General features: G+C 51.8%; 2 protein-coding genes across 2 annotated transcripts; one reads left to right on the forward strand and one right to left on the reverse strand.

Annotated features, from left to right (window-relative positions):
• Nucleotides 1-25: 25 nt before the first annotated feature.
• FSST1_003905 (uncharacterized protein) lies at nt 26-22480 on the forward strand (the record flags this gene model as incomplete). The annotated part of the gene is made up of 3 exons (XM_083230027.1): nt 26-9461; nt 9507-20956; nt 21020-22480. The coding sequence occupies 3 exons, from the start codon at nt 26-28 to the stop codon at nt 22478-22480; spliced, it is 22347 nt and encodes a 7448-aa protein (XP_083087335.1).
• A 702-nt stretch (nt 22481-23182) lies between these two features.
• Nucleotides 23183-25330, reverse strand: FSST1_003906 (uncharacterized protein; the record flags this gene model as incomplete). The annotated part of the gene is made up of 1 exon (XM_083230028.1): nt 23183-25330. One exon carries the CDS (start codon nt 25328-25330, stop codon nt 23183-23185), a length of 2148 nt encoding a protein of 715 aa, XP_083087336.1.
• Nucleotides 25331-25372: the final 42 nt, after the last annotated feature.

Raw genomic sequence — 25372 nt, forward strand, 5'->3', positions numbered from 1 at the left:
TCGGTAGACCCGTAAAACCGGCGCAATGCAGCGAGACGATCGCTCTCGGGATCCCGAGGGCTCTGGTTCTCGTCGCCGGTGGTACGAGTCTCGCGATCGCGATCTTACTCCAAGAGCTGGAGATCAGGGAGACTCACCACACTCACGGTCGTACTCGCGTCAGCAACCACCATACCAACAACAACAACAACAACAACCACAATCGCCAACGCAGCAACGACAGTATGATCCTCAAAGACAGGATCAATTCCAAATGTATCAACAGTCACCACAACAAAATTCGGTATCAACACCACGACCACAGCAGTATCAGTATCCGTATCCGTATCAAAACCAGTATCATCAACAGCAGCAGCCCTACTACAGCGCGCCGCCTCAATCGATGCCCGGTTATAATAGTCCTTACCAGCATCAACAGAATCCGCAACGGCCGCAAACACCTTCGAGCGTCTTTTCATCCTCCAGCGACACATCAACGTCGCTGCTAGATATCTCACGATTTAAGGATACGAAGGAGTATGGTGGCCTACTTGGCACATTTTTCAAGGCGCCCTCGGAGCGTGTTAAACAGCGTCTCCACCGAAAGAAAAGTAAGAAGCGCCGTGTACTTTACTTTGGCAACTCTTCTTCTTCTTCCGTAAACTCTGATTTGGCTTATGGAAACGGCTATGTGCGACAACCTAAGAGTCGTACCTTAAGCCCCCGAAGTCAAAGTCGTGTTTCTGGCCAGGGTTACGGATCTGCCGCCGGCGTCGGCCCTGGCCCTAGCAATGGGCGGCGACGTAGCTCTGGAGGGTCTGATCGTGCTGCGCGATTGACCCCTAAGAAAAAGAAGACTGCCGATGAGGAGATTATGGCTCTTGGCCAGCAGCTCTCTAATCTGGCACGTCTATCCAAGGAGGATGAACAGCGTCAGGCGCGCAAGGCATCAGGTAAGGGTAAAGGTAAAGCGGCCGCCTTGGGACTTGCAGCTGGCGCCGCCGGCGCCGCTATGGCTTCTCAATATGGCCAAGAGAAGAATGGAAGGATGGTGAATGGCTTGAAGCAGCGTGTCCAGTCTTCAGATGATGAAGATGAGTGGGAAGATGCTTCCGAAGACGAAGACGATGACTCTTCAAGCAGCGATGGTGCTGGTTCAGCTGCCGACTCGGAGCTTGCCTATGGGACCGTTGCAGAGTCTATCAAGCCTGCACTCGGTGCTGCAGCGGCCGCTGGAAGCGCTGCCGCCGCCGCAGGCATGGCAGGGCCCCGAAGACAATCTGGTTACGGCTACGACTCGTCGCCAGAGTATCGGAGGCATAGCGATAGGGGCTCTGTCGTTGACCCTCGTCTTTTTGGACCTTATAACTCGCTGCGAGGCTCAATCAACACACCGTGTGGGTTCCGAAACGATGACGAAGCTGTTGCATACCGTCACGATTCAGCCAATTTCGGAAACGGGACACCCATTCACATGCGAGATATGTATTCTGACCCTAACCGTTACGATGGAGAGCGGTTCTCGACACCTATTGCACAACAAGATCCGTCAGCCCGACCCGCCCCAATCCCCTTGCAACAACCGGTCCCCAAAACTCCCGTATCTTCAAAGGTCTATGATGCTGTGAAGGTTGATGGTGCAAACCGCAGAAGCCATCGTCAGCGACAATCTGAACAACCTGAGGAGAAAGACTGGAGCGGAGTCGCCACCGGTGGTCTTGCGGCGGCAGCAGCAGCAGCAGCTGGCGTGGCCATGGCCACTTCCTCGAAGAAGGATAGTCGTGAGCATCGTGACGAACAGCAGCGTGACCGCGACGATCGAGAGAATCAACGCCGAATCGACCGGGACCGCCAGAGAGCTCTGGAACTTGAAGAGCAAAAGCTTAGAGAGCTTGAGCGTCAAAAATTGCGAGAACAACACAGGGCGCAAAATCCCGAAAGCGAGGCAGACCGACACGAGCGATTGGAGAAGGAACGTGCACGAAACATGAAGTGGGAACGTGAATACCGCGAAATGGAACCCGAGGCTATTATTCCCAATTATAATAATGAGCGAAAATCTTCACGATATAATGACGATACCCCCAAGGATAGAAGTGAGAAGAAGGAGAAGAGTAATGTCGATGTAGTGGTTGCCCCCAAGTCGGATCAGAACGAGGGGAGACCATTCGGGATCCAGTACGGTCCAGAGTTCCAGCTTGAGCGTGAGCCCACAGTCCAGGCTGGAACCAGCGAGCGCAAGGCCACACGAAATGGTCGCGACCTTCCTCTCGCGACTGGTGCAGGCCATCAGGCTGTGACGGAGTCGGCCAAGTCCGTACACCAAGATATTGATCCTTTCCAATATCAGGTTTCAGACGACGCTTTTACCATGTCTCAAACCACTACCCCCGGACGACCCCTTACACCTAATGTAGTTACTATTGAGCGTGAGCCCAACTTTGACGACTCTCCGCCAAGAGATTCAGCCGCCGATGCTCGACTCAGCCGCCGCGACTCCTTCGAGATTCAGCGCATGGTTGAAGACTACCGGGAGTCGCAAGGCGCATCGCAACGCCGCGACCCCCGAAATGGCCATGAGTATGAGGAGGAGGAGCACAAGGCTAGGTCGATCCTCGACGAGGCCAAGCACGCCACTATTCCTGTAGCAGCGGCTGCAGTCGCATCCGCAGTAGCAGTTGAAAATGAGCGATCGCAAGAGCGGCGAAAGGGTCGTTACTCGGAAGACAGTTCTCAGGACACCTCGCGAAGACGCAAAGATGCTGTTCAGGAGGAGGCAGATCGATACTACCGCGAGACTAATATCGCCCGAAAAATTGCTTCTGATGAGATGCGATCACGCAGCGCTTCACCCGAGCGATCCGTGGTTGACAGGTGGCAAGAGAGCAAGAATGAATCGTTCAGTATTGTTACACCACCAGTCATGGAGGACAAGCACCCGGAGAAGAACATCTACGAAGGTCCTGATGCAGATGTGAAAATCGACAACAAGATTCATCCTCGAGAAGAACACCATTACCGCAACCCTGACAAAAACTCTTCAAGAAGGAACGTTTCGCGAGAGCGCCCGCTTTTGAACTTGATCTACCCTACCCCTGCCGTGAGCCGCCAGCATACACCGGCCCCCGAGGCGCGAAAGGAGCCAGAGGTTACTGAAGTTGTTGCTAAACCCGAAGATTTCAGTATCGGACCCAAAGGCGAGATCATCTCTGTTAGCGAGCCAGCTTCTGCAGCCAAGTCCGTAAGCTGGGGAGAGAACGAGACCAAGCGCTTCGATGCCGACAGCCCTGAGAAGAGTGACAATGACAACTACTTCCCTGCTGAGAAGGCTGTCGAGAAATCTCGACCTAAGCTGAACAAGGCGAGCCGCTGGGGTATTCTTGCTGCTGCACTGGCAGGTAGCAGTGCTGAGCCACAGAACGAGCCTGATGTCGAAGTCGACCCAAAACAAACCGAAATGCCCGGAGGTTACTCATACTCTGATGCAGGAAGCAGCGATGTTTCTATTCGACGGGCTGAATTCTATGTTGATGACATGAACAGCTTTCCTCCCGTTGTCGGCACTAAGCCTGCAAGCCCACAGCAAATGCCTGGTCGCTTTGCGGATGACTTTGAGTTTGCCGCTACACTTGCTGCTGGATTGAAGGACACTGGATTCAACCCTGATATCGTCATCGATGATCCGTCTTACAGTCGACGTGACTCCCCTCCAGGTGTTCAGGAAGCAAATGGTGATTCCCACAGCGGATCAAACGGCAACGCCTGGTATAAGCGACCTTATGCTGAGATTGCCCCGGAACCTGTCGACGCCCCAAAGCTTTTGCCCGAGCGAGGATTTGTCCTTGGAGAGGTCGAGACTCCTCAGGAAAAAACAGCTCTGCCCTACGAGAGCGAGCGCAACATCAGATCAGATGCACCAAAACCCGAAGATGTGCCACTTCCCGACAACCAATCTGACAGTCCAAAGCCCAGAAAACAAGAACAGCGCAAGCGAGAAAAGTCTGATGTTGTTGTCGTTCAAGACGATGGGAAAATTGAGACTGACAGGGCCGAGCCTGAACCCTCTCGTGAAGCAGGCGAGGCGGTATGGGAAGATATCTCCCGCAAGAAGAGTAACAAGGGTCGTAAGAAGGATCGCAAGGGCCGTGACTTTGAAGATGAGTGGAGTCCCAGTGTCTCAGCTCCTGCTTCGTATGAGTCGAGATCAGACTATGATCGGAGCGTTTCTCGGGACCAAGGTCGCGACCATGACATCAGTGTATCTGATGTTGCCAAGGTAGCTGTGCCTGCTGCCCTTGCCCTAGGTGCCATTGCCTCTGGTTCAAGAGACGCATCTTCTCGTGATATTCACACTGATATAAGTGATTCTCCCGAGGAGCCGCGCAAGCAGCCGAATGATGACTATTACTACGATGGCGACAGATCTCGTGTCTCTGCACCTGCGGAGCCATCCCATCATCAACATTCGTCCAGGGACGTTGCATCCTTAGATACCCGATCAGACCACGAGCACGATTCTTCCAAACACTCAAGAAAACACAAGAAAGATCGTGAGTCGCGAGACGAAGGTAGATATCGGGAGTCTTCGACCTTGGACCCCAGCGATCATCGATCATCGAGGAGAGAGTCGTCTAGGGATCGTTCGAGGGATCGCTCAAGACATCGGTCAAGCGACCGCAGATCTAGGGACCATTCGAGAGACCACAGATCCAGAGATCGTTCAAGAGACCGCCGTTCTAGAGATCACCGCTCAAAAGATCGGTCAAGAGATAGAACAAGGGACAGGTCAAGAAATAGGTCTCATCGCAGAAGATCTGATGACGAGGAAGAGAGGCCCAAGAGATCGAAGCGCCATCCCTATGGGTATGACTCACCCACTCAATCAATGGCGGCCTCTGAAATCTCTGTTGCCAGTTCTAGCAGCAAGAGAAGCAAGAAGTCCAAGCGAAGAAATGGCGCTGGAGATGATTACGACGACTCAAGAGACAGCCCATCACACCGCAGGCAGGAGTCTTTCGATGACAGGGATGCAAGCTCTGTTGTCTCTGAGTCACGTGGACACCGACGAACACCGTCTCGGTATGACGATGACGATGCGAAGTCAGTTTCGTCTGTGCCTGGCTCATCCCGCCGTGAGAAGGACTACAAGGATCGTAGAACACCAGAGAAGCGACCAAGCACCAGCGTCCTTTCCGGCCTCTTCAAACCACGCAAGGATAAGAAGGATTCTTTTTTAGGTAATGCCGACACCCTTGGCGCGGGTGTCGGCTTAGCGACTGCAGCAGACATTTATGCATCTGATGCCACTCGCTCTAACGCCGCTGATGCCCCATCAGACCGAAAGCCTTCTGCCTCTGGTGATGGGCTACGCCATGTGCGAAGCTTCGAATTGGTAGACCCTGAGGTCATACCGCGTGTCATCAAACCAGCCATTGACCCTCAATATGGCGACCTTCTCCCTCTACCCCCTAGTGAACCTTCTAGCCCAACTCCTTCTGTCTCCGACGAACTACCCCCTCTTCCTGATAGTCGACCTGATACTCCTCCTGAGGAACGCGGTGCCCGCCGAGAACCTTGGCCCCAGCAGCGTCGCCGCAGTATTTTCGAGACGCCTATGAAATCCCCTAGCCGTACCGCTGTTCCTATCGCACTCCGCCTAGGTAACAGATCATCAAACCCTGCATCCCCTGTGAGCTACAGGGCTTCTCCGGCTAGCTCCCCTATTATACCGCACTCGGACTCGGTGGTCATGTCAAGACGACAAGCTCGACCTACCTCTTGGGACAATAGCCGGGAATTCATGCCTCTGTATCTCCTTGAACAATCGCGACACCCAGCACCTACAACAGGATCTGTACTTCCTGCGCTGCCACCTAGTGAGCCCAGCGAGACTTCTGCGAGAAACTCACCCGAATCTGAATTCCTCAAACAGAACGATGATTACTTCGGCGAAGACCCCGAGTATGCTGGACCTGATCTGCGCGTTGACACTGTTCTCTCTGAGCAGCAAAAGGACTCTGATGTCGAATCAGAACAGACGACCCCTCGTGCCGAATTTATGCCTGTGCTTCCAGAGCCAACACCTTCTATCCCTTCCAATGAACCAACCCCTGGCCTGTCAGAGCCTAAACTTTCAGAACCTACGCCTACTGCAGCTCCTGACCCGCCCACACCTTCTCTGGCAACCCCTATGGAGTCTGGCAGCAGGGATATGGCTAGCGATGAGCGCTCTGCACCACCTCCCTTCGATGCTGCTGCCATCGCTGTCCCTGTCGGCTTGGGCGCCAGTGCTGGTTTAGCTGCTGCTGCCCTTATTCAAGCCAGGGATCGTGCCGAACCGCCTGCAGAGAAGTGGGATGATCTCCCCTCTGCCGACGAGCACTTTTCCGATGCTGTCGAGGGTCCTTCTGAACAGACTTCACCCAGAGAAGATATTTCTCGATCACTCTCATCTGCCGTGGACAGAGAGCCTACTTCCGAATCCACTGCTACTCCTTACGAGCCTTCTTCCGAAACTACAACTGGAGCTTTCACTACCCCTGTCAACGAGTTCGGTGCTGATGGGCTTTCTGATGTGACGTCTCATGCTGAGCTTGGTGCCGAAAGGACAGTTGCCGAAGAAGCAGAGGATCAGGTCGCCAAGGACATTTCTGATGTCGTTGATGCTGCGACTCAGCCTTCTACTATTCCGATCAATGAGCACACAACTGAGGAGCGTGTTCATGCCAAGCCCGACACCGACCCTGCAAATGAGGGGGCTAAAGAGATTGAGGAGCCTTTAACCAAGGAGGTCGGTCTCATTGATAAGAGCGCGACCGAACCTATTACCATTCCCGTCGATGAGCCTGTTACCGAAGTGCCCGCAAATGTCAAGCCCGATACTGAGCTTACAGCCGAAGGGACAATGGACAACCAGGCAGGGGGACAGGTAGCTAGAAACATTCGGAATGTTGGCGAAACTGCAAAGGGGACTGTCGTCACCTCTGTTGGTGAGCATACTGTTCAAGAGCCTGTGAATGCGCCATCAAACGTCGAGCTTCTGGCTGAGAAGATAAACGAAAAGATCATCACCGCTGCTGATGTCATTGATACTTCGACTGAAACCTTTACTGCTCCTGTTAATGAGCCTATTATCGAAGAGTCCACCGTCCAAGAGCCTCTGAATGACACAACAAACGAAAAGGGCACTGGCACTACGACTGAAGCCATCAGCCATTCGACCGAATCCGTTGTTGTTCCTGCTAATGAGCCTACTGTTGAAGAGCCTGCCAATATTAAATATGGTGCCGAACCTGTAGTTGACGAGGCAACAGCCAAAGAATCGGAAGACCAAGCTGTCACGGATGCTGCCGCAGCATTCCAGGCGGCTGAATCTGAAGCTGCTGCTCGTGCTGTCGCTGAAGCCGAGACTGCTACACAAGCTGAAGCGAAAGAGGTTGCCAAGGAAGAGGAGGAAATAGCTGCTCTCAAATCCAAGAAGTCCAAGAAGCTCACAAAGGCTGAAAAGACTCGCTTGATGACCTTGATTTCCCACTCAGTCAAACGAGCTCAAGCAAAGGCTGCCGAAACTACCCCTGAGTCAGATATCAAGTCAATCGCGGAGTCTTCTGTGGAGGAACCTGTAGTTGAGGAGCGTGCCGAGACGCAGGAGCCTACTATTGAAGACGGTACCACGTCAGCCAAGGACCTAGTTCCTGAGGCTCTTGGAAACATTCAAGAACCTGAGTCCACCAAGCAGATCATCGAACCTACTCCGATTGAAACGGCGACCGAGGAGCCTTCTTGGGATCTCACAACAGAGCCTATGATTGAGGATGTTACCAAGGTCGCCCCTGAATCTTTACCACAGCCAACCAAAGAGCTAGTCGCCGAGCCTTGGGCAGATTTTGTCCCCGAAGTAGTTGAACCTGCTGACGAATTGGAGAACGAAGCAGCCGGCCAGGGTGCCGTCGACCTTCCCAAGTCTAGCGATGAGCCAGATACCATGCCCCAGCCTGAACTGGTTGTCGAGGATGTCTCGGTCACTGAGCCTAGGATCGAAAACACGAAAGAAGAGACCGAAGACCTTGTTGGCGAAACTGGTAACACCTCCACGGCACTTGCTCCCGATACTATTGAAGAACCTCAAACGGCTCCATCTGTCAACGTCCCTGCTGAAACTACTGCTGAAGCTGTCGAACCCGCTGAGGTGAAGCCAGAGCAACCTGTGGCTGAGCGTGCAGTGAATGAGATCACCACCGAAGAGTGGGACAACATGAATGCCAAGGACAGAAAGAACATGAAGAAAAAGCTCAAGAAGCAGGGACTAGAACCAATTATTCAAGACTCATTCGATCTTCCAGCTCCTGTTGACGACTTGAGCAAGGACGACCAGCCCTCCCTGAGTGAAGGGGTCAATGCGGACGATAAAGCTTCGGCATCGAAGTTAGTTACGGCTGAACCCGAAACCCGAGCTCCATCTGTACCCGAGCTCGTTCCTGAAGCTTTTGCCGAGCCATCTATTGTTGCGGAAGCTGAAGGCGTCCAAGAGCCTGCTGTCTTCCAAGGTGAAGAGCACGTGAGTATAGTGCCTGAAGAGGTATCTCACCGTATAGAAGACGATGTCTCACCTGTCAACAAAGAGTTGGCCATCCAGCCAGAAGCGGAAAGCACAGAGAAGGAGCCAGAAGTCTACTCTGAACCTGCAGCACCCATAGCTGAGCATGAGCCTGCACTTGAATTGTCCGCTACAGCCCCTGCTGTCACAGAGCCTCTGCCTGGCGTCACTCCTCCTGAAGAGAAGGCCGCCGAGGAGTTGCCTGAGTCTCCGTCCAAGAGCAAGAAGAAGAAGAAGAATAAGAGTAAGACTCAGCAACCACAGGAGAAACCTACGCCCGTGGAACCTACTACTGTCCTGGCCGAGGATACAACCATAGATTCTGCTCCAACCCCTCAAGCTGAAAAGGAGGCCTTTGATGCTTGGACTGATCCGGTTGTCTCTATCGAGACTCCCGCTGCTACCCCTGTCGACTTGCCCGCTGAACAATCCTCGACTGCTGTGGAGGACCCCTTACAACCTTATACGGAGCTGTCCCAGGACGCCCCTGTCGAACCTCCCGTTGATGCAGATACTTTTGATGCTTGGGCCCAACCTGACACTGTTGCGAATACTGATGTTCCTGAGCAAGAGCAAGACAAGCATGCTAAGACTGCTGAACAGCTTCCCGAATCGTCCAACGCGCCAATGCAAGAAGACGCCGTTTCTTCCAGGTCGAAAAAGAACAAAAAGAAGAAAGGCACCAAAATAGATGATGAGCCAGTGACTGCGCCTCAGGATAGCAAGTCACAAGACAAGTCTCTTGAGGAACCTGAGAAGGCAACATACGATTTGACTGAACCATCCGTCCCGGCAGCCGATACAAAGCCTGAGACCATTGATTACGCTCAAGCCGACGAAGCTACATCATCGAAGTCTGCTGTGTCAACCCCCAATCATGATGGTGGTCAGGCTACCAAGAGTGTCAAGAAATCCCGTGCTGATAAACCAGTGCTCGCTGCACCAGTACCTAACAGTCGAGAACTTGATGATCTGGATGATGTCCCCTACTCCCCCTCTTCTGGCAATCAATCCCCTTCCACCGGTGATGTTCGGAAAGATCGACAAGGTTACTTTCCTTCTTCTCTTCGCACATTCCCTGGCGCTGCAGGAATTTCGGCCTTCAAGAGAATGTGGGGATTCCAAGATCAAGCAAGAGCGCAAAACCGCATGCGTGAAGCTCAACCTGACGTTGCCAGGCCCAGTAGTGAGACCCAGCCTGATACTGTAAGCGCTGAGAAGTCGAAGGTCGCTGAGGCGAAGCCTGATGTTCCCATCGTTGAAGTGGACAGCGACAAGGCTGCTGCCAAAAAGCCCCTGACTTCGTCTGATTCTCATATCTCTGAGCCACTTTTCTCTCAAGGGGATGCGCTTGTAGAGGAATCGCAAGCAACAACCATTGAACTTGAACCTTCCCAAGACGTTGAGCCGCAGAATGCCACCGTGCATGTCAGCGACGACGTTCCTGACAAGGATGGATCTACAGCTGTCGAACAGCCTGTGGTGAAGACGGAGGATGAGCAAGTAAGGCCAACTGAAATCGCACCTGAAGCACCCCGCGAAATCCCCGATGGAGCAATCGAAGGCGAGGATGTGAAATCTGTCGAGAACCCATCGATCGAGATAATTTCCAACACAACACCAGCTGTCGAGGGCAAATCTGATGATACTGCCGAGGATAAACCTATGGAGATGACAAATGACGATGTCGAGAAGCCTGCCGAAGCCAAGCCTGAACTGGTCACCGAAGAAGAGCCAGGCAAGACTGCTGAGGCCGAGGACACAAAGATTGCCGAGGAAGCTGCTACATATAACACTGAGGCCGACGGGTCCGGTTCTAAGAAGAAGGCGAAGATGAACAAAAAGAAGAAGAAGAGCCAAGCCGGCCAAGACGAGACTACCGAGCACGAGAACGATTCGGCTCAACAAGACCAAGCGTTTCAGGAAGCCCCCATTGAGGAAGTTATACATGTGTCGAATGAGGTAGAAAACCAGGCCTTGGCCTCGGAATCGGTGGCAGAAGCCCTTCGCGACATTCCAAAGGAACTCAGTGCAGCGGAGCCGGGAGCAAAGTCAGACGACACAACGGGAGGCAAAGTTATTGACGCTCAACCTGAAGTCAAGCCAGAAATTAAGGAGAAATCAACTGGAACAGAGGCTTTGGGCCGATCGCAAACCGACGACAAACCAGTTGAAGGTGAGGCAAAGGAAGAAGACAAGATCGACGACGAGCCTACACAAATTCGGTCCAAGGAAGAGCCACCCATGAGTGATAAGCCCGAAGATACACCCGAGGCCCAGCCTGAAGACAACTCAGAAGACAAGCTCCAAGGCCGTGATCAATTGCTTGAAGCCGAGGCCATCAAACAGCCACAGAACGATCACAAGCTGATGGAACCCGAAAATCAAGCGTCATCTGAGACTAACCATGGCGCTGCTCAAGCTGAAGACGGGCCCACCAACCCTGAAGCTCAGTTGTTGCCACAAATTGATGACAAGTCTCAAGTCGAAGTAGAGGAATCGCAGCAGATGGATGGCAAACCCATCGAATCTCATGCACAGGAGACATTGCACACTGATGATAAGACGGCCGAAAATGAAACCAAGGAGTCTGATTCCGACGTTAAATTACCACAAGCCGAGGCTCCAAAGGAAAACGATAAACAACTTCAGTCTGAGGTTGTGGAACAAATCCAGACTGATGACAAGCCCACGCAAGCCGAGGGTATTGACGACAACACGATTGGTTTTGAAGCTAAGTACCCGTCTTCCAGCGAGAAGCAGGCGAATGAATCAATATCTGAGGAACCGTCTCAAACTGCTCGGGATGTCATCGCCATGCCCTCTGTAGATAACATTTTGCCTCCAGCAACACTGAAAGCCGGATCACCAAAGGCCGGGTCGGTTGCGATGAAAATCAAAGAAGCAGAGAGCAAAGCTTTGCGTCAAGCAGAGGGCTCTGCGGCAGCGAAGGACAATGCAGAGATCGAAGCATTGCTTGAAAAGCAATCGCGAAGAGGGGGTCGTCTCCTTAAGAAAGATCAAAAACGTCTTGCCACCCTTCAGGAGAACGTAGCCCAAAGGACAGAGGCACAGGCTACCCGCGACCCTCCACCGCAAGCTGCCCAGGAGCCTACCAATTCAACGTCCGATGCAGATGTCCAGAAGCCTTCCGAAGTGAGCGCGGAATCAACCCAGCCAGCGGAAACTCGTGACATAAATATACCCCAAGATACGGCCCCAGTCAATGAAGCGACTGTTGCTGCTGAGAGGCAGATTGATATTAGTGAAACCCAGCCGACAGAAACATCGGGTGACGCTGAGACAGTGGGCGCGGATTTATTGAACGAGGCCACAGAAACCTCAACAGATGTGCCCTCGGAGAAAAAGCCTATGGACGACGAGACCACCACTGATACGGCCCCAGCTGTAGAGCCCCAAGAGAAAACAGTCGCCGACAATGAGGTAATGGAGCCAGAGATCAGTAAGAAGTCCAAGAAAAAGCAAAAGCGAAAATCGGTATCCTTCTCCGAGAACGGGGAATCGCAGGATCCAGCAACAGAGAATACTGATACTCGCATATTGGCAACTGAACCCGAACAGCTTGATCAAACTGTTGTCAACAACGAGGACACTCCTGCACAAGCGGAACTTGTTCCCGAAGAGGCTCCTGCTACCCAAGATATGCCCCAAGACCTGGCCCCTGAGGACGCACCTGTGGATGTGCAATCATCAGATGCAAAAGAAACCGAGGCGCCCCCGTTGAAAAACCCCGAAGTTCCTTTGGTCGAGAACACGACTGCTGAGAGCCAGGCTGAGGGACCTTCGGATGTTACCTTGGACAAGGCCGAACCAGAGCCTACCTCTGAGAAGAAGAGCAAGAAAAAGAAGAAAAAGAAGAAGGACGCCTCTACAGATGAACCAGAGAAGCAACCCGAAGCCGAGTCCTTAAATCAAGCGACTTCTGAGTCCACATATAAGGTCTCTGACGATGTCAAGGATGTTGTTGGGCAAGAAGCATCTTCCGGTACCCCTAACCCAACAGACCCAGTTGACGATGAGACTGCAGAAGCGCCTCCTCTTCCCCTGGGATCTGAGGCAGCGAGCATTTCTTCTGGAATTCTCCCGACAAACGACGAGCAGGCACAGCCAACTGATGGTGAGAAACCTGTAGAAATCTCTCCTGGCCAGAAGCCAGCATCAGCCATCGAGGCTGCTGAAGCATCAGGTGCCGTAGTCCCCGAGCAAACCCCTACCGAACAACCTGTTGTGCCGAACGTCGAAGAACCCGAATCACCTGCAAAACTGTCCAAGAAGGATAAGAAGAAGAAGAAAAAGGCAGACAAGAAGAAGGCTGCACTTGAAGAAGAATCCAAGGAGCCTAAATCTGAGCCTACTACTTCTTTCGAAAAAGGCGAAGTTGAAGTCGAACCCGAAACAGCCGAGCACTCGGCCGAAGATCCCAAAGTCACGCGTGACGAGACGTCTGAGCAGACCGATTCTAAGGAAACTCCCAAGGGAGACATCACTTTGGAGGGCGAGATTGCCACACCAGCCAACGAAGCCAAAGTGCCAGACACCGGTAATTCCGGAGAACTTCCTAGCGAAGAACCAGCTAGTCCTGAAGACGAGCGGGGTGGGTTTAGCCTCAGTCAATCCCAGACCGACCAAAAGAACAAGGCTAAAGACAGCGATTTTGAAATCGTGCAGGACATCAAGACCAATCATCCAACGCAGCCGGAGACGGCAAGGCAGGACGCGGCCGCCGCCGTCGTGGATGAGGCCCAGAGCCAAGGATCTTCTGAAGGTACACAAAGACAGGAGGACAAGACTGTAGCTGTTCATCTTGATCCTCCTGTTGAGCCTGAAACAAAGCTGGAGTCGGGATCGGGATTGGGAAAAGAAAAGGAAAAGTTGGAAGATGACGAGGAGTTTGCTGGCTTGTCGAAGAAACAAATCAAGAAGTTGAAGAAAGCTCGAGCTCTGGCAGGCCCGGAATCTTCAGTCGAAGCAGAGATGCCAAAGGAAAGTGGAACCTTACTGGAGGAGGCAGCGACGCCTGCAACTGAAGCTGGTATAGAGTCTGAGCCAACCCCTCAAACATGTGCCGAATCTGCGGCTGAAACCACCACCGGGGCAGAGCAAGAGCTTGGTAACGAGACCATGAATGATCCACTCCCTGACATTGAGGAGACTGTACCTATAATTGAGCCTGATTTTGAAGCTGAACCCGAGTCCAAAACTGAGAATCAATCTTTGGACAACACCGATATCCAACCTGCGACAGAGAGAGCTGATGCCGAACCCGACGTTGATGCCGACTTGCAAACAAGACAACCCAAGTCTAATGGACAGGCAACTTCCGAGCAGGATATCATTGTTCCTGTGCCGGAAGTTGATTCTGGAGACAATTTAACTGATGTCCTTGACAAGAGCTCGAGTACTAACCTTCCAGCTGAGCATCAAGTTGTGGAGGAGTCGGTTTCCTCTCGCGTAGAGGACGCGACTGAGCCACCACAGATGCTTGGAGAACCCGTTGAGAACATTCAAGATTCACGCTCGATCATTGAGGCGAAAACGGGGCCTATTATCCCAGACAAACTTGAGCAGACTGATGTGACTACCGAAGAAATCCCATCCTCATCGTCAGACATGGCAGAAAAAATTACAGAGGCGCAGGTTCCAATGGAAGCGGAACTTCCAAAGCCGGTCGAGATCAACCAGCCACTTGAGGAGGTACTGGCCGATGCTCCCGCCGAAAGCATGGATGAAAACGCCCCTGAGAAGGCTATGCAAAGCCCCCACGAGTCTATCCTGGAGTCACTGGGAGACCCTACACAGTCGTCAAATCATGAAACTGTCGAGCCAGGGGCCATTTCTGAGCCTGCTGCTCCAGTTGAGACTACACCAGCACGTGATACTCAACCCTCGTCAACTGATGTAACAAAATCGGTGGAACAAACGCCTCTAGACCTTTTGCCGTCGTCAGATCTCTCCCCCTCTACACCAGTCCTATCCGCAGACCCTAGTAGCCCCCAACAGCGTGTGAGTGAACCTGCAGAGCCTGAATCAACGGAACGAGACCTTTCCATTGCCAGCGACGAAACGGGCCCCTCGTCTCTTGTCCCTGATATTGTCACGAGCGAGGACACTGTGATTCCTGATACTCAGACTGTACCCATTTCAGAGGAGTCGGACAAGTCAGTGGAAAGTAATGTTGAGAAGCAATTGGAGGAAACCTCGCAGCCTCATGAGCCAAATTCTGTCTTGCAGCCTGTCGTCACAGGTAGTCTGATGGCTCCTGTGGATTCCCCTCTAAATGAAAAGCCAATCGAGGAGACTAGTCCTTCGTCTTATCCTACCACTGATGTTGCTCCTGTTCCCGAACTAGAGCAAGCACCAGAAGAGGAGATTGAAGCCAACCAAGACATTTCAAACGAGGCCGCCATTGACAAGGCAAGGGAAGAGTCTGTACAACTGACGAAGGAGAAGCCGGCCGTACCCGTTGTCGAAAGCCAACAACAGCCAGTTTCTCATGGCCATCCTCTTGACAGTTCTATGTCTCAGAACGACCCACAAGTGACAGACAATAGATACAACGAGAAGGCCCAGTTCCTCAAAGAGGATGCGGAAAGGCAGGTCTTTGAGGAAAGCGCACCGAGCGAGACCAATATTCAAGAGGAACCAGAGGCGACACAGGATACCGTCCTTCCTCAAATCGAATCTATGACGGAGGATATTGTCCCAGCCACTGCTGCACTGCCAGATTCCTTGGCGAATCCATCAGCGGAGTTGGCGGACACCTCTGGTATCAATGAGCCTGAAAAGTCGGATCGTGGTGAGAATGAGTTTACAACTGAAGGATGGCAATCTCTCGCTGGCAAGGAGAAGAAGAACATCAAGAAAAAGTTGAAAAGGAAAGGCCTCGACCTGATCATCCATGATTCCTTTCAGCCAACAACTTCTGGTAGTGAAGCCTTGCCTGAAACCGGCACTGAACCAGAGCTTGTTCTCACTCAGCCAGAAGACCTCACCGTTGGAGTCACCGAAGCTGAAGCGCAGACCGAGAAAAGCCAGGAGGCATCCGTAAACAAGACATCTGATAAGCTTGCTTCCAGCCCAAGTGACAGCAACTTTGTTGGCAGAAAGGAGGATCTCGAGAACGACGCGACAAGGGAGCAGGCCGAACCCACAAGCCAAACTACGGCCGGTCAAAAGAACATCCCCACTGAGTCACCTCCGTCGCAGGAGACGACACTGGTCACTGAAGTCAAGTCAGATAAGCAAGAGATTGCGGAGGGTCATGTTGTTTCTCCTTCAGAAGGCAAAGATAAGGAGACGGCGGAACTCGAAGGCAAAGACGAGGCTGAAGTGCCAGTCACAGTCAAAGCCCTAGATGAATCCGAAATGCCGCCATTTTTCGAAGAACCTCAACATAGATCTGGGTCACAACAAGAAGTCCCTGTCCCTTTGACAGCCAAGAACGAAACCAGTCAAGAAGCGGAAACCGATGTGACGCCTGTCGAGTTGATTTCGGAAGCAAAGGCCGAGCCACCAACATCACATGAACCTGACTACCGAGTCACAACACCTCCGCCTGCGATTGAAGTCCCGGAATCTCAGCATCCAGAGCGCCTGTCTCCAAAACCAATCACGGAGACCGGAGGCGCGCGAGAAACCCATGCAGATGTAATTGCTGGCTCAGGCTCCGGGGAATCCTCAGCACCATCCAACCAGACGCCTGTTGTTCAGGAGTCTTTTGTGGTCGAAGAACGATCAGAACTCTCGCCGAAAAAGAGTAAAAAGACAGAAAAGAGTCGCAAATCTGGCCCAAGTGAAGCCAAGACTCAAGCCCCTGGCGGCGAGACAAGCAATGAAGATGGCAATGATGTACAACAAGAAACTCGCCCGTCCGTGGAAGATACGCAGAAACGTGAAAAGAACGACAAAGGCCAGGATCAACCAGACAACATCATGACCTACCTACCAGCAAATCAGATGCCGCCATTAGTAGAGGCTGTTCACCCAGCTCTTGATACGCGAGATACTTTACAGAAACACGAGGGCCAAAAAGAAAACCAAGAAGCCTCTCCTACTATCGACGACACTAACCCTCAGATCCCTGACGACATGGCTCCAGGTTCCAAAAATCTCGAAGCAGCAGAGCATATACGGATTCAGCCGGAAGAAAGTGTTACTGAAAAAAGAGAACCACCATCAGATGCTACTGGGGAAGGCCGTGAGAACACAGTCGCGACACTTGACGTACATGCTGAAGGAAGACCGGGCGAGACTGAGCGAAATGCGAACATCGTACCTTCTGAAGACAAAAAGCAGAAGAAGAGTGCCAAGAAAAACTCTGGTACTGCTGGTGCCGAAGTCACCGATTCAAGTAACGGTCGCCTAAGCTTGGAATCTATCCAGATTTCTGACGAACAACAAGACAAGCCGAAGCCTGCGGATATGTCAGCGGTCGACCGTTTCGGCCAACAGACACAGGAAGAACTTCTCGAGCCTCCCAAACCTGATAAGGACAACTCCCCAAGGAATGTCTCAGATAAGCCCACCTCCGGATTGCCAACATCCACGCCAAAAACCACCTTTGAAGACATTGTAAAGGAGAAGCCCGGCAATGACGTTTCCAAGCCCATCAAGTCACCTAGTAGACCAAGCAAAAGTAAGACCACAGCACAGCCAGAGGGCATAGCCAGCTCTATCTTTTCCATGGCCAGCTCGTTCTTTTCCCAGAAAGACAAGAAGAAACGAAAGGGCGAGATCACTGGCCCACCGGGATCAGGGCCGGCGTCGCCTATTGAAGAAGGCCGCGAAACCCAACACATGCCGTCACAACCTTCCAAAAGTGAATTCCGCCCAGCACCAAAGGATGTGTTAGTTGATAAGCATGGCCAGCCAAACAAGCAGGGGTTCACTTTCAGTACGCCTGAAACCCCGACACAATCCGATCAAGTTAGAGAGCCGGTCACGCTGGTGGAGCAAGATGCAGTTGAGCGTGATTCATCGCCTGCTTCAAAGACAGATGGGAAGAATGGCATGAAAACAGACACCATCCAACCCTCCAAGGACAGTATCACCAAGGATGCATCTACAAACCTCACAGGAACTGCCCCCGTCGTCGACGGAACCCCCAATACTGCCGGTGATGGTTTGAAGGCAGGGCAAGCTACGGGAAAGGTGGAGACTGCAACTCGCCAACCGGCGGAGCAGGAACCAAACACTGCACAGGACCCCCCTAAACAGCCATCGAAGAAGGACAAGAAAAAAAAGAAGAGGGAGCAGAAGAAAGCTGAGGATGAAGCCAAAACGACAGGAAAGGCCCTGACTGTAACGCCTTATTCAACAGCCACTGACCAGCCCATGGAAAGCAACCATGACACAGAGCAGCCTATTCAGACTTCTGAGCCAGCTCCTGAGGCTACAGAGCCACTTGGGCTTTCTACTTTGCTGCCGAACCCCGAAGTTTCTATGCGGCCAACATCTGACATGCCCCAGAGTGCGGACTTCCCTCAACTTAGAGCCGAAGACACTGAACAGCAAGGCCACAAGTTGCAGACGAACAAACAGAACCTTGAGAAACCGGAGCTTGACTCACCAATGGGATTCACAACAAATGGTGATGCGAAGCTCAAAGATGAAGACTGCCAGGCATCATCTGCTGTCAAACAACCACAGTCTATCGTCGAAGGACCCCCAATAGCTCCTGTACCAAGCACAACTCTCGAAAGCAGGGGAAACACTGCAGTGGATGACACCCCCACCAAAGCCGAGGATTTGTCTATGATAATCGAGCCTCCTCTGGCAATTCCTGTCGATGAATCCATGGCCCAACCTGCAGTGCCACATGTCCCTGAAAGCCAAGCCACTGGCCATCTTCCTCTCGATCCCCAGTCAACTTCTGCTATCCCCATACAGTTAGACAATGTCGAAACCGCCTCGGACTCGTATTTGTCGAGGAATGAAAAGAAGGAGGCGAAGCTAGTTTTGGAAAAGGAACTTGAAAAGGATCATCAGGCCTCTGACACGCCAGATGCCGAGTCTTTTCAGGCCAGTGAGCCAAAAGAACCAGGAGCACGAAGCAACCAAAGCCCATCAACGCCAGACAATACGCTGAAATTGAAGAAAACAGCCTTTGAAGCGAACGATCAAGATATTGAGGGTGACACTGAACCCGTTGAAGAAAAAGAGTTGAAGAAGGGCAAAAAGGCTCACCGTGAAACTGGAAGTCCCATCACCACTCCAGGCGACAGGAACCTTGGTGCTCCATTGGCAGTGGAACCAACACAGCCCGTGACAGTGCCGGGTCAAGACAGGGCCAAAGCTGAATCTGATTTAGCAATAATCGTTGAGCCTTCTGGGAAAGGGGGATTGCCCAAGGCAGTATCAGACATCTTCACATCCGGGCCAGACGCTTTGACAGAGTCTCCGATGACAGCCACTCCTGTCGCGATACCCCAAGAACCTGGCGTGATCCTACCCGAAGAGAAGTCCCATGTGTTTCCTCTACCCCCCCAGGATACGCATATCGGCACAGATGACCGATCTTCGAAACCTGCTTTAGCTCCTTCACCGAGTTTCAAGAACGACACAACTCGCGCTGGAATTGGATTTGATGATGCGATTACTGCGAGTACGAAAGAGAAGAAGAAGCGCCGGAAGGGCTCAGAGCAGGCTATGTCACCCCCAAATTCTGTACCTCATGTTTCGCCAGGTGCCTTAACCGAGACAGACACACGACCAGCCACGACTCAGAAGAGTGTAAGTGATCGTACAGCCACTGTGGGGGATAAACGACCAAGCAAGCATGAAAAATCTATTTTTGCTAGGGTTACGGCAGCTGCAGCCGCTGCATGGGGTACTAAGAAGACTAGTGACAAGACAATGAAGGAGCAGGCACAGGATGAGCATAAGGACGGAGAAGGGAGGTCAGCAGACAGAGACAGTACTCAAGACGAGCGTGGCGAGCGAGGTTCAGCTGACAGAAAAACGACGACTAAGGCCGACTCGCACGACATCAAGTCGCCAACTACGGAAGCCACCAAGGAAACTGGTAATGAATCCAAGGAAAATGGAAGATATACTATTGGGGATTTGACAGACGAGATCAAGACCCCTGAGAAAAGGTTGAAATCTTCAAAAGGCACCAAGAGCGCCAGACAATCAGCAGACGAATCCAAGCAGCCAGAACAACACGGTGAAACGGCTAGATCACATGGGTCGACTAGAGATGCTCCTGTCGGGTACGAACAAGACGACAAGAAGAAATTACGAAGATCGCGGCCGGACGACTTGGACGATGTGGAGAGTCCCGTTCTCGGGCGTGGCGATTCAGAGTTATCGAGAGGGTCGCCGCAAAAGCTGTTACGCCGTGACTCTGGCGCAGATGAGCCCAGAGGTGGCCTATTAAGAGAAGACAGCACGACAATCACGCCAACACTGGGCATGGAATCCGACATCAGCGACATATTAAGGTCGCCAAGCAGGCTTTTAGAGCCGGTCCTTGAGGTTCCTGAGGCGGAAACGGAACCAACCAGGGGTGCATTCTCACCACCACCCCAGGTCAGACGAAACAGCGGCCCTGTTGGTGACGCATCGAGTTTTCAGAGACGGAGCAGACGCCTGAGTGAAGAATCCAGGCGTGATAGTGTTACAGGAGAAAGGCCAACTTTGAGACGAAGCAAACCTCGCAGTCCAGAACCATTTCGCGACAGCGGAATAGAGACCGAGGGCTGGGAACATCCCCAACCAATTTTAGACCGTACGGTCATGCAAACTCCCGAACCAAAGCCCGAGCGAAGACTCCGTCGCTCTCCTCGAGGCACGCCGGTATTACGAGAGCCCACTGTACCGGGACCAACTCCGGAGCCTGAGAAGAAGAAACAATATGGAATCCTTACACCAGTAGGCGCTACCGTTACAGCGGGTACGGGTTCGGGCCTAGCGTCAACGCTATCTAGATCTGGGCCTGGACCTTCAACATCTTCAACTCCTACTCGAACGCTCACTCCAGGTTCCAACTCGAACTCTAACCCTGCAGCATCATATGCTGGCCAAAGAAGTTTCTCCGACAATGCAAGTCCTATTCGGCGATCAACTCCTCGCCTTGAAAGCGCGGGACGTCGGGCTGTCTCTAACACGAGTCTCTCCCGTCGTCGAACACCAGAGCCGCTTAATTCCAGGCCTGAAAGCCCAGGCATCAACCGGTCGTCAGGCACCCCCACTCCACCGCTACGCCGCGCCGATAAGCGAATGAGCGGTGATCTGCGGTCTATACGTCAACAAAACAACACCGCTACCGCTACCGCTACCGTAACAGCGCCTGTCAGCTCCACGCCCGTCGCAAATGAGGGTCGTGCCCGTGCCACCAAGGACATGGCCGACGTCTACGTAAGTTAACAACTACAACAACATCATAATATGTATAGTCTTGCCAGTACTTACACTTTGCAGGATGGCTTCGGTGAGGGGCGCATCGGCTCACCTCGATCGCCCACCCGGCCTCACAGCATGCGCCGCCGACAGAGCATGCAGGTCCTCGAACTCGAGAACAGGGTTGAGCAGCTAATGGCCGAGAACCGAATGCTCACAGAAGCTCGTGCTATGGCTGAGACAAGTTTGAGCCAACGCGCTGCCAACAGTCTCGCCGAGCGGGATTCCGAGATCGATAACCTTAAGCAATCGTTACAGTTCCTCCAGAACGAGGTTTCCCGACTTACCGAAGTTAACGACGGCCTTGCCAGCGCCAACACTGAGCTCGCCAATAAAGACACCGGTCGTGTGGCCGACCTCGAGAGTCGCAATGCGGTTGTTGCGCGTGAATTGGAAGAGGCCCGCCGTGTCAAAGGAACCACTGAGCAGTCCCTTGAAGAGAAAGACGCTGAGATTGCCGATCTTCGAGCCCAACTCGACTCCGCCAAAGAAAAGATTCGCGAGTTGCAACGTCAAATACTTGAGGCCAAAGCCCATGACGACCACTTCCTCAACATCCATGACGAGGATCACTTTGATCACCGCTGCCAACAACTTTGCTCCCATGTTCAACAGTGGGTGCTGCGATTTTCCAAATTCTCAGACATGCGTGCTTGTCGCTTAACAAATGAGATCAACGATGAGAAAACAATCGACCGACTCGACAATGCCGTACTTGATGGTTCCGACGTCGACGTTTACCTTCGGGACCGTGTAAAACGACGTGACATTTTCATGTCCATGACCATGAACATGATCTGGGAATTTGTCTTCACCCGCTACCTGTTCGGCATGGATAGAGAGCAGAGACAGAAGCTCAAGTCATTAGAGAAATTATTGACCGAGGTCGGTCCTCCTGAAGCTGTGCGCCAATGGCGTGCCGTTACTTTAACACTACTAGCGAAGCGCGAAAGCTTCAAACGCCAGCGCGACCTGGATACAGAGGCCGTTGTTCAGGCCATCTTCCAGACACTATGCAAGATCCTTCCACCGCCGACAAACCTGGAGGATCAAATTCAATCTCAGCTACGACGCGTCATGAGAGAGGCCGTTGGTCTCTCGATCGAGATGCGTACGCAGAAAGCTGAATACATGATGCTGCCACCTCTGCGACCCGAGTACGATGCAGACGGTGAGCTTACCGCCACAGTCCAATTCAACGCATCAATGATGAACGAGCGAAGTGGTAGCATTACTACCTCGAACGAAGACCTTGAGGCTCAAGGCGCGATTGTCAGAGTCGTCTTGTTTCCACTTGTCGTCAAGAAAGGAGACGACAATGGAAAGGGCGACGAAGAAATCGTCGTGTGCCCAGCCCAAGTTCTGGTCCCTCGCTCCAGGCTGTTCCCTGGAGCAAGTGACGGCGGAAGTACCTCTATCGGCGCACGCAGTCATATTAGCCTTGTGACTGAGACAATGGGCCAAACCGAGGTGGACTATTAGAAAGAGTATGAATGAGGGCATGGGAAGATACCAAGGGAAAGGGATACAGGGTGTTTTGGATATTTTGGTATTTCAGGGACAATTGCATCTGTAGCGGAGCTTTCCTTAACGTTTTGTTTCTTTTTTAGTTCTTTCATGGGCGGTTCCAGAGCGAAGGAAAAGGGATCTAACGATATCATTTTTGTTTTGTTTTTTGTTTTGTTTTTTTGGGATACACCAGATGACGTTGCTTTATCTGCCTTATGACGAACGGCTTTTCTTTTGTCTACCAAGTTTAAGCTATGTTTTATTTCATTTACCTCATAATGACATATGATGTCTTGATGTTAGGAAAATTACTGTATTTGTTATGTTCATTACGAAACTTAGATCCGTTGTAATGACAGTTGGAACAATATTTTCACATGCATACCTAGTTTGAGTATAACTTAATGTTTGCGGCTTCGATTTTGTTTTGTTTCATTGCCAGTGAGTTAGTTTCCTTGTAATATATTGGTCAAGGGCTATGTGTCCTTGAGCCATAATGTCTTTGTACTTTTTTGATCTATACTGTCATAATTCGTCCTCACATTTTCTGGCATCAGCCCACCAAGGCCACCCCCTTGGTGATAGCCTTTTGTTCTCCTCTATGTTCATTGTGATTTACATCTCATTCCTCAGAGTGGGTATATTTTACCATCCAAAAACCATCCAACTGAATATCTAAAAGCTTGCACTTGCCACAGCCGGGGTTTGTACTTCTCGTCGCTCGGATTTCAAGAGTGACTCGAAATCACCCCTCTCCGCCTCATCCTTCGAGTGACTATGAGATTGCCTCCAAGAGTGACCCATGGACTCTCTGCGTAGCTTCTCTTGTTGTAATGTGCTGGAAGAAGGCATTGGCATCATTTGTGTCATTCGATTCCTGTTGGTCCATCTCCATCCATCAATTGATACCGCAACCTTCTGTGCCTGTTCTTTTCCGCAGAACTGCTCTATCTTTCTGACCAGGTATGCAAGTCGTGCTTTGCGACCCAGCTTGCCCATCTCAAGATCCTCGAGTATAACCTCGGCAAGTATCTGAACCAAAGACTGAGGCAAGGGTTGTCTGGAAGCTTTGCCTAAGTTGATGACTTTTTCGATATATCTTAGACGCGCTCGCATTGTCATACCAGGTCGCTTCATGTAGAGCGTCCCTATCTCCACAAGAAAATCCATTGTGTAGGTTATGCCTTGTCTAATAGGATTATTCAACTTGTTCAAGGACTTTTGGGGGTGAAATTCGGCAACCCGCCATATGAGATCGGCAGGTAGATCGGCATCTGTTACTATGACCTCCAAATGCCGCGCCCATGCATACCAGGGCAATTTATCCGGATTTGTCTGTTCTTCGTTGTAGAATTCCCAGATGGTGAGAGCATGGTGAGGATCCTCTTCCGTTTTCACCATGTCTGAGACAATCTCGTTGTGGTTTGGCAACAGACGGACTGCCTTCATTAATGTACCAAGTTGGCCACAGGTGTCGCTGGTAAACGAAAGCGCCCTAAGGTTAGCTTTGCGCTTCTTGGCGTGTCGGTGGAAAGCCGAATCGAGCAAGGCCGCCCAAGAATGAAGTGTTGAGGGGTGTTCGGACCACTCTTGCAAATATTCCGGGCGCAACTTCCATTGACTTTGGTTCATAAGGCGAAGAGCTGCGAATTGCCAGACTTCTGGTTCGGTCCATTCGCTTGTGTCGAGGGCACCTTGGACCAATTCCACGAATTCTCTTATCTTGAGACCAGGGGTAGTGGCTAGTTTGAGCAACAAGTGGTACGCCAGTGTACGTCGCTCTTTGGTATCTGTACTGTTCTCGAGGCATGACTGAGATAATTGCTGACAGGCATCCATATTCGATGAACCCGTAACACCAAACATCCGAGATAAATAAATATTCCGGCGCAAAATTCGAGTTGACACAGGCCCTGAAGGTTTTTGCTGGGCCTGGCATGTTTCCAGGAGAAGATGGGCTCGCATAAATGCAACGTAGTCGTCGGGATCCAAAATGATTCTTTCAAACTGTCGAGTTAGTCTCAACAGCTCGTCCAGAAAGTCGAAAGTCGTAGCCTGAGGTGTCATTTGGAACGCTGTTTTGAGGCATTGGTACCATAAATGTCCACCAAAAACATCACTGGTAGGACGAATCCGGTTGTCGTGGATGCAATGAATGATTGAAATCCATTGCCTCGCGAGCACATAGTCGAGAATTTGAGCTGGGACACGGCTTTTGGTAGCTTCGTCGAAGGGGTTGAGTGAGAGGATGAGGTCGTCTGCGGATATCGTCCTGTCGTCGATCATGTCTAAAACCTTTAGAAGGTAGGGTTCGCATGCTTTATGCAATGTTCTTCCATCTTCAACATGTTCAAATGAGGCAATGTTTTCGCTGAGCTCGACGAGTGACTGTTCTATGGGCGAGATAGTCGCTGTTTGCGGTACTGTTTTATTGGTGACGGGTGGACACTCTGCATAGTCTATGTCCTCTAGAGATCTCAGAAAACGCTCAAACAAGCCAACCTTTTTATGTCGTCGATCTTGGGGTCGAGTTGGAGCCTCCCATGTCCATTTACCGAGGTCGATAGGTAACTCAATTGACCAAGGAAAAGGCGAAGCATGAGAGTTAGGGACAATTGCTGTCATATGTCGCTTGCCCAGGCGGCGTCGGCTCTCAAGCGGACCTGGGCAAGAACTCAGACTCCTTCGAGGGGCCAGATATACATGATGAAATCGCTCAATTGCTCGAGCCAGCATAGCATTGGTGGCCCAAATGCCTTCTGGTGAGTTTGGTATTGGGCGTGTGCCCGAACGACAGTGCGGGATAAGGCATGGTCGAGGCATTGAAGCCCTAAAGTATTGTCGCGAAACCGGCATTCAACTCGG

This window comes from Fusarium sambucinum, chromosome I (assembly GCF_050947815.1).
Source record: "Fusarium sambucinum isolate potato_lamoka chromosome I, whole genome shotgun sequence".
Lineage (NCBI taxonomy): Eukaryota > Fungi > Ascomycota > Sordariomycetes > Hypocreales > Nectriaceae > Fusarium > Fusarium sambucinum.